Below are 9,468 nucleotides of genomic sequence, written 5' to 3' on the forward strand. Positions count from 1 at the left end.
AGATACCTTTCTGCCCGGTTTTCTCAAGACAGTCTGTTTTGTCACATTTTTTAACATCTGAATCCGGCTGGTAGGGATGGAGACGGAATTTTTCATTTTTTTTCCGATGGAAAAAATATCCCTTTGTAGATTGGTCCCCATTTCAAAATGCTCTTAATGCAACAGGCAGCGAAACTGCTGGAATTTGTAAACGCACGGGGCAGTCATTGCAACTGTTTTAGCCACTTTGATAACAGGTCCTGGCCAAACCCTGAGGTCCTTTATCTACCATGTCATAGGTAAGGTGACTGAGTAAAGATTTGTGCTTCACTGCATGGTCTTATCTCATTCCAATTCCTTCAAAATTCAGCCTGTAGGCAACGACACTGCAAGACGCATTGTTTGACGCAGGTGCATGGTTTTAGAAATAAAAGAAAAATTCAATATATATATATACACACACTTATTTTGATCATTTTCTCCCACTCTTTGCATCAAAACTGAAATAAACTGTACTCAAACTCCTCCTGTAGCACAAGTGCTACCGATCCCAGACTGCTTTTTTCCCCGAGGGATGAGAGCAGCCTCCAAGCTGCAGCGGCACCTGGGAGCTGTAGTCCTGACACAGCCCAGCCCGTGATGTTCCTGATTTGGTCCTGTACATGGTCAGGTAAAAGTGTTTCATTTTGTGGGCTGTCTGGCCTTGTTAAGCTAACAGAAATCCCATTGATTAAGGAGGCAGATATGTCAATCAAATCATTAGCACTGCGTATTATTTATGAAATGTTTGTGGCATAAAGGAGTCTTAATAAAGGTACGGTCCTGCCTTGAGGAACTTGCAGCTACAATAACTGTTATAATTCTAGCTGTAATTGTCTGCTATTAATTATTAAATATTCATACCAAGTTTTGAATATGTATAACAGAAGAAGGAAGAATCCCACTTAGAAGCTGGCAAATACTTCACAGTACGTGATAAATTTACTTCTTATTGCATATGTCCATTTTTCCCTGAAGCAACTGGAAGAGATTTGATTTTCTGCAATGTTCTTCCATATGAGTCATTCCCTTCTGCTATTTTTTTTTTAATCTCCCCTTTTTGTTGTTGTTTGACAAGTCAAAACCCAAATCAGATGTTTCTTTTTCTCAGAGAGCAGCCGTGTCATTTTTAAGGGAGAAACCAGATCGAATACTTTCAAAGCTACATATTCACAGCTGAAATTTAAGGGGGAGGTCCAAAACAAATTCTTCATTGTACATTTTGTAGCACATTAATCCTGATTAGATTTCATATTCATACAGACTCCAAATGAACTCTCTCAGCTGTGTGTTTTAGAATTATATAAGGCAACAAATCTTCTGCTCTGTTCTGCTGTAGTTAATCTGCCTCCCAAGCTGCCCTTTGGTGTTGAAATAACCCTTGAAGAACTCATCGATTTATCAAAGCACTACGGAGCCTATGTGAAAAGTGTTCACTTCTAATTTTCAGCCCACTGCTCTTAGCATTAGCCTTGCTAGATGCATGACATACTTTGAAAGCTAGCACTACTTGTACCGTGTCTTTACAACAAAAATTTCTACAATGTTGAAATACTGCTGGTCCATCTCAATGCATTACAGATTTTTTATTATTATTTTTTTTTCCAGCAGGAAACTTTTCCAGCAGGGTAGAATCCTGCTTTTAACTGTCCTTGCACATCTCTCTCTCTTTTTTTTTTTTTTTCCTCCTATGGGAATCTATTGATGTAAGCAATAATTTTCTAGTACTTCTCTCTGTTTGTCTGCTGTGACTTGGAGTGTGGGAGTGATCCCAGAGGTGAACAGAAGTTATGCTGTGCTCACCTGTATTTGAAAGTCCACATGAATTTTTACAGTGATCTGCCCTAGGAGTAGTCAAGTGATTGATTTCTCATAAAGCAATTAATTGACTAAAACCAGTCTTCATAGTCTTATAAGCCTGATAAAAGCAGCAAAAACAGAGAAGTGATAATAGATCAGACACTGGAGGCAAGATGAGAGAAAACTATGATGCTCAAAACTTGTGCACATGCTTGCACAACTTGTTTTATATATTACACTCTTCCGAAAATCTTCTGGACTTACATTCACAGAGGGGAGCAGCCTCATTCTTGGGCTGCAGCTCTGCTACTATGAGCGAGTGTGCATCTGTCACCGCAGATCTCAGCACTCGTGGCTCTGATGTGGAGAAGGAAGAGAGACAAGCTCGTCATTTCACGTTAGCACACTGCATAAAGGGAGGTGATGGGGAGAGGACAAGCTAACTGTGCTTTGTAGAGGCTCTGATAAAAACAGAACACATTCTGGAAAAAGCCTCGTGTCACCTTAATGCCCAAGACATTGTTTGCTCCAGAAAATCACCTACCAGGTACATCAGCATCAACAGGTTGTGTCTGCCTTTAGCCATTACCCACCCGCTCACACCTGGATGTCAGCACACAAGATGCATCCCATCCTTTCCAAGCAGGCACTTGAGGGGCCTGGACCAGGCACGTGGCATGCCTGCAGAAAGCCTGGGGTGCTCTTATAGTGCCTGCACACCAAAACTCAGTGCAATCAAGCAGTCTCAGAAGCCTAAAAAAATCCTGACACTGGGACCTCGTTTTGTTGTAACACAAGGATTCCCCACAGCCATGATTTCTCTCATTGCAGGTCACTATGCTACCAAAATGGTTTTGAAAAATAGATTTGTTTCCCTTCTGAGCTTACCACTCAGTTAGTGGTACAACTGGGAAGGACAGAGAGTCCCTTCAGAGTCAGACTGAGTCAGGAAGGATCACATTTCTTTTCCTGGTACATGGAATGGAGGAGCACAGTGAGCCTTTGAAGGAAATGGAAATAGACAGGGCCTTTGCCTTGGAAATCTCTCATCACAACAGGTGCCTCCACTGTCATCCTCACCTAAATCAGAGCGACCAGGGCAGCAAGCCATGCCCACAAGCTGTCAAGACCTTGCATGACTTTGCCTCCCATTGCAATATGTACCATTTAGTGACTGGTGGTCCCAGGTGTGGGGATGGGGAAGCTTTCACTTCTCCAGTTGACACTAGGAAGCTCTCTCCCTCTCAAATATGTGTATATATACATATATATATACACAGATATGTATGTATGTTCCCTAATCAATTCTTTATTTGTTTTGGGGCTAATGAGGACTAGGGTGTGGTGGCCATTTCCACAATAAGACAGACTCCTGTATAGTCTCCAAATGAGACCAGACTTGGGGAATCGCACAAACCATTGATCTGCCCCCCTTACACTGGGTTCAGCAAACTCTGACAGAAAGCCAACCTTGACATCCTCACTAGCTTTCTGAAACACCCTGTGTGACAGAAAGGGGCTCCAGATAGTGTCCCAGTGCGAGGAAGGCTGAAGCACCAGCTCAACGGTTGCCTTTTCTTGTTCATTTTAGAAAGGGAAATGTAAACATTTTAAAAGCTCCTGTAAGAGACGATATCATGTTGAGACAGGAGCGTGGTGACAGGGCAGGAGTGTGGTGATGGTCAGGAGCATCGTTACAGGACAGGAGCATCATGGCAGGACAGGAGTGTGGTGACGGGATCGGAACATGATTCCGGGACAGCAGACCCGGACAGAGCACACCAGTAACAAGACTTCACCCCGACACTCCCCTCTACCCGTAGGGGACCACCAGTCCCCACACCCCACAGCCCTGCGGCCCCTTCCTCACGGCCGCGCTGCCCCCCCTACCCCGCTCTCCTCAGCGCCTTCCTCAGGCGGCGGGGACGAGGGCGGGGCCTCGGCCAGCGCGGGGCCGTTCCCGCCGCCCCTTTCTGCCCTCTGATTGGGCAGCGGGGCCTCGCGCCGGGCCGCTCTTCGCTATATAAGCGGCGGCGGGGCCGCGGCCGCCTCATAGCCCGCCCCTGGCGCGGAGCGGCGCGGCCGCGTCCTGCTCTTCATCATCACCCTCCTCATCATCCTCCTCCCTCAGCGCCGGGGGGGCAGGATGGCCGAGCTCAAGTCTCTGGCCGGCGAGGCTTACCTGGCGCTGGCCCCGGGTTACGCCCCGTCGCCTTTCACCTACGGCGGCGCCCAGAGCCCTCGAGGAGCCTTGTCAGGGGGCGGCGGGGCGGCTTTCCACCACCCCGGGGCGCTGGGCAAGGCGGCGGAGAGTAGCGGCGAGCAGAGCGGCGACGAGGAGGATGCCTTCGAGGCCGGGGCGAAGGGCGGCGAGGCCTTGGAGCGAGAGGGCAAGCTGAAGGGGGCCGCCCTGGGCAAGAAACCCAAGGAGCAGCGCTCGCTGCGCCTCAGCATCAACGCCCGGGAGCGGCGGCGGATGCACGACCTCAACGACGCCTTGGACGGCCTGCGCTCGGTCATCCCCTACGCCCACAGCCCCTCGGTGCGCAAACTGTCCAAAATCGCCACCCTGCTGCTGGCCAAGAACTACATCCTCATGCAGGCTCAGGCTCTGGAGGAGATGCGGAGGCTGGTGGCCTACCTGAACCAGGGCCAAGCGCTGGGCGCCCCGCTGCCCGCCACCCTCAGCCCCTTCGGACAGTCGGCCGTCTACCCCTTCACCGGCACGGCCTTGCCTGGCTGCCCCGAGAAATGCACTGCCTTCACAGGAGCCGCCTCCGCCCTCTGCAAACACTGTAACGACAAGCCTTGACTTCTGCCTTCTTCGGGCTTCTCGGGTTTATTTTTCTTTTTTTTTGTTCTCCTCTGCGCCTTTCTTTCCGCTTGCCACCAGCCCCAGCTTCCTGCCATCAGTTAAGTCTGGGTTTTCTGTTTGTTTATTTTTTTTAAATCACACCCTTGTACCTTGTTCGGAGATGCTGGGACCCAAAACACACCCACCGTTAACTTTTACTTTCTTCCCTCCCGTGCAACTCCATCGGTAGTCATTTCCCTCCCAGCCTGTTAGCAGACTGTGAGCGTGGCGTTTCTATTCTGTCTGCTCTGACCTGCAAAGTTTTTGAGCAGCTTTTAAACTACAGAAGCACAGGGAAGGGGAGAGAGAGAGATCTGGAAGTGGAAACCTCAGTGAGTTTTCTTTGGACTGATTGATCTGGGTTGAAAACAGCTTAAAAGGAAAGAAAGAAAACCCAGCCCCGAAACTATGCAATGTTTCAGAGCCACATGTAAACGAGGGGCTTCATTCGTAGCCAGACAGGGCTTGCTTGTGCCCCAAAACCCGAATGAAAATGTCATTTGGTCAGCTCCTGGGAGGGAGGCAGTCTGGTGCTCTTGATAAAGCTATAGATGCTTCAGAATAAGATGCGTTATTTTGCTCTTTAGAAAATAATCTTGGACTGAGGGGACTCTGATTGTATGCTAATGCCTGCTTTTTGCCTGTTTCTCAGCTTGGTTAAGTTTTCCAGATTTTCCAAAGTCATTGCTCATCATAAGCAAAGCAAAAGTCACTTAACATATTTATATGTATTTATAATAAATAAAAGACATGAATAACCACTTTCTCTGTCCTACATGTCTCTAAAACCAGCTGGCAGTCCGAGCAAAGCCCTGCTGAAGTCGGGTAACGAGGAGGTGCTGTAGCAGTGCTTCGCAGGGGACCAGCGCTGTGAAGTTAGGCGAGCAATCATCGTGCTTTAAAAAGCTTGTGGAAATCCAGCTCCTTCTCAGCAGGGATTTGTGTTTTTTTTCTCCATCTTTTCTAACGAATCTCAAGCACACAAAAGTGATGTTTACAGATAAGCAGACTGTGAATGCGTGAGGTTTAGCTTCTGTATTTAAATGCTCGCTGGAAAATGTTTTGCCCCCAGTGCTGGAGCTGCGTTTAAACGGGGCTGCTGTAGCACTGAGCTTAGCTCCGAGGATACCGGTGTAAAACGGCAGGGAAGGAAAGTGTTTAAAGACTCTGCTCATCCCTTCAGCTTGGTTTTCTGTTATATCTGCAGCTTGACCCTAGACCTACGCGTGGTTTGGGCTGCTTAATGTCACAGCTAAATGAATAATCTCTTGCTGAGTGTTGACTGCAGTAGTACGAGTTACCAAGTGAGTCCCTCGCTGACCAAGTTTTGATGTCACTGTGCTGGTTTACTTGGGTTTGCTGTTTTATTATGTTTAACGCTTTGGTGCCTTGTATGCTTCACTAATCATTATATAATCATAATTGAGGTGCATTCAGTGATTTCTGCTCAGATAAGAATACCCACCCCATGTCAGAGCAAAAACATAAACTGGTACAGTCGCAGCCCGAGGGGCTCGAGCTGTCCGTGGCCATTTGTGTTAGGAGTGGGGTGTAACTATTTAGGGTTATTAAACCAATTTCCATGGCTGTCGTTAGTGTTATGCTAATTTGAAAAGGACTGCCATCCCTCTAAAGCTGCTTGTCGGTGGCACTTAATTTTAATTAATACATTTCCAAAAGACTTTTTGTGTTTGGAAAATGAAGTGTGTGATTCAGCTTCATTCATAAAGACGTATGCTTAAAACTGATTCTTGCTCACTTCCAATTTTATATCTTCATTTCCTCTTTTTTTTTTTCAGAACAGTTTATCTGTTGTACCTCTTTCCATAAAAGAAAGTCTTGAAAATATTCTTTAAAGGCATCTGATGAAGTGAAAGCCAACCAAAACCACTCCTGAAGCAAAATTGACTGGAAACTGCAAATCAGCAAAGGTCATTTGATATCTTGCAGACTGAGTTGTTGCCAGAAATTATTTTGAAAAAAGAAAAAGGGGGGTCTGTGTAACAGAATCATGATTTTTAGCTAAATGTTTATTAATTCTGGTTAAAATTATTGCAAATTGAGCAGTGGGGAATATTTAAATGGAGAATGGTTTAACTTATGTTTTATCAGAAACTAAAATAGTTGGAATATTTAACAGCTTGATATTAAAAAAAAAAAAGTTTGGATTGGTTTAGGAACTTACACTAATAACAATTGAATTTATAATTGCTTTTTTTCCCCTCAAATAGTTATGGTAAAAAGTGACTCAATTTCAGAGCTGAGAAAAGTCTTCATAGTCTTGCAGACTGTTATTTTAAAGATATTTTTGGAACAATTATTTTTAGTACAATGATTAACTTCTCCTACAGTTTCCATGAGAAAAAGGCTTGCTCACATTACTGTATCTACCTGGAATCCTAAAAATTCACCTGCAGGGAGTCCTTGAAATGTTCAGAAGGTTCTTTGAGAACCCACATTGAATTAATTGTTTGCAGGAGGCTAAATGTAGAATTTCAAATGCAGAAGTTAAAACCTTTTTTTAAGAATATTTAAAAAAATTAAAATAGCAAGCTTGAATATCTAAGTACTGTTAAAAGGCTAAGTATTAAATACAAATGTAGAACTTATCAAAGTAATACTAAAGTAACGTGTAAATAATTATTAAAATCTACTTGAAAGTATAGTTGTTTTAATTCCAAAGTAAAAAGCCCAATTATAACTCTGCCACAGACGAATTAATATTAAACTACAAGGTGACTAGCTTCTGAGATAATCTGAAAGTTCAGTTCCGTGACTTGTTTCTAAGCCACAGTGGACCTGCAGGATTTTAACTCTTTTTTTTGTACAGAGCTCGAACCCATACCGAGCCCTTCGTGCTTCCTGTTGACAGGAAGGCATCTGTTTCGGTATGATTTGCTCTGCGTTGAGCTGCTGCTAAAACTGCTGCCAAGTGAATGCCTGATACTGCTGGAAAGATGGTTTTGTTGGGGGGAGATAAACTAGCATCTGACTACTGCATTTGTGTGTGTGAAGTGTCAGTGTTAACCTTGCAAATGTGGATGGTTATCCTGGGGATAAGATCCCATGACCTGTCATTTATTTTTCCCCAATGAAAAAAAAAATCTATTATGTGTTCCATGTAAGGTTTCAAGTGTCTGGTTTTGGTTGGTGTTTCAGAGAATATAAAGGGAGCACTTCAAAATGCTGAAACTCCCTTTTTCTTCTCAAATGTCCTTGTTATGCTTCCTGTTTGTTTTTTATAAAGAAGGATTTACGATGTATGCTGGGATGGAACTGAAATACAGATCATGTGTTCTAATCTACTTGTTACCCTGGTATGTTCAAAGAAAAGACAATGCCAACTTTTAATTAAAGAATATATTGTTTTCTTACCTCCCTTAGTTTTTCTTTAAATTGCAAAAATAGTCAGCATATGGTCTCAGTAGGAAGAGATGCAAAGAGGAGATGCTACTCACCTGCCTGTTGCTTTTGTATGATATGTAATATCCAAAACTAACATCTTACTAGCCAGTGTAACCTTACAAAGAGAGATTTGGAAACTGCTGTCAGTTTGCACTGTATCAGTCAAGGTTTGGCATTACTAATCTTGAGCTTGCAAGGTAAAATCTTGTTGAACCAAATACAGCGAAGCAACAGGTTTGAAGACGAAGGGCCTGGGTGGCAGCTCTCTTCTCCAGATACTGGTGAAGGTTAAATCGGTTGTGGTTTCTAGAAAAGCCATGAGAATCATGCAGTTTCCCTTGTTCTTTAATCCATATTGCTGTTTTTGTGAAGGACAGGCACAATATCTGCGTATTGCTGCTTTGCTGAGCTCATTTCCCAGGCTTTACAAAACAAAGCTCATCATTCTCTGATCATTTTCAGGATTGTTCTTTACATATACATTTCTAGGATTTCCACTGTAAAACAGGAGTCGACATTTCACGAGGCTGAAATGGATGCGGGGTCCAATCCTGCTGCAGCATTACGAACTGGGACACCAGTGGAAGTGAGACGGGGCCTGATGCTCCACAGCTCCGTGTGCTTTCCGAAACCAGGGTAACGCTGCCCTCTTTAAGAGGCTCCGGAGGACCAGAAAAATCTGTGCAAGTTTGATCCCTTTACCGTATTAGCCTTGTAGCATAGCTGCGAAGCACAGAGCACGGTGGATAAAGACACTTAAAAGCCTCCATGGCTCGCCAGAGCAAACCTGCTTATTGCCAGCACAATCACGAAAGTCGCAGCGCGTGCCGGGAGGCTGAGTTCTCCCTGCGGCACCCTGGACAGCAGATTTCTAGCCCAGTTTTCCCCAACTTCAATCATCTTGCTTAGAATTCAGGAGAACAAAACTAAGCACTCCACGCTGCACTTTTCCCTCCTGTTTCTGTGGCATATATTCAAACAAGTGTGTTTACTGGACGTGCTCACAGAAATAAGAGGTCTGACTTTGTGGTGTTATGGAAATTTAGCAGCGTTATTTTTTTCTGTTCTTGCTGTCTGCCATAAGATTTAGCAGAGCAAGCGGTGCTCAGATCTCAAATGAGTGAAAATATTTTTGAGAAAAGGCTAGATACACCATCCAGTATTTTTAATTTTCAAAAGCGCTTTTATTCTGTTATCTGTCATTTTGATAGAATTTTGATTAGTATTGCTCAGTAGAAAAGTTTGGCATTTTTTTGTTTGGTTTTCTCTAATCCTGATTAAGGCTAGAAAACACTCTTGATTACAGTAATTTTAATAATGTAAATTTGTTTGTGATATGTCTTTAGTCTTTAATCCCCTTTGGCATTCCGTTCAAAGGGAGATGAAAAATT

The 9,468-nt window shown here is 44.2% G+C and overlaps 1 protein-coding gene across 2 annotated transcripts; it reads left to right on the forward strand.

Moving 5' to 3' along the window:
* The first annotated feature begins 3,889 nt into the window (after positions 1-3,889).
* On the forward strand, positions 3,890-8,046 carry BHLHE23 (basic helix-loop-helix family member e23). Of its 2 annotated transcripts, XM_084537534.1 has the most exons (3): positions 3,890-4,613; positions 5,880-5,976; positions 6,472-8,046. In XM_084537534.1, the coding sequence occupies exons 1-2, from the start codon at positions 3,965-3,967 to the stop codon at positions 5,882-5,884; spliced, it is 654 nt and encodes a 217-aa protein (XP_084393660.1). In that variant the 5' UTR covers positions 3,890-3,964; the 3' UTR covers positions 5,885-5,976; positions 6,472-8,046. The 2 variants fall into 2 exon arrangements, with proteins under 2 accessions (XP_084393660.1, XP_084393661.1); XM_084537535.1 differs by lacking the exon at positions 5,880-5,976.
* The last annotated feature ends 1,422 nt before the right edge of the window (positions 8,047-9,468 follow it).

This window comes from Aythya ferina (assembly GCF_964211825.1).
Source record: "Aythya ferina genome assembly, chromosome: 16".
NCBI lineage: Eukaryota > Metazoa > Chordata > Aves > Anseriformes > Anatidae > Aythya > Aythya ferina.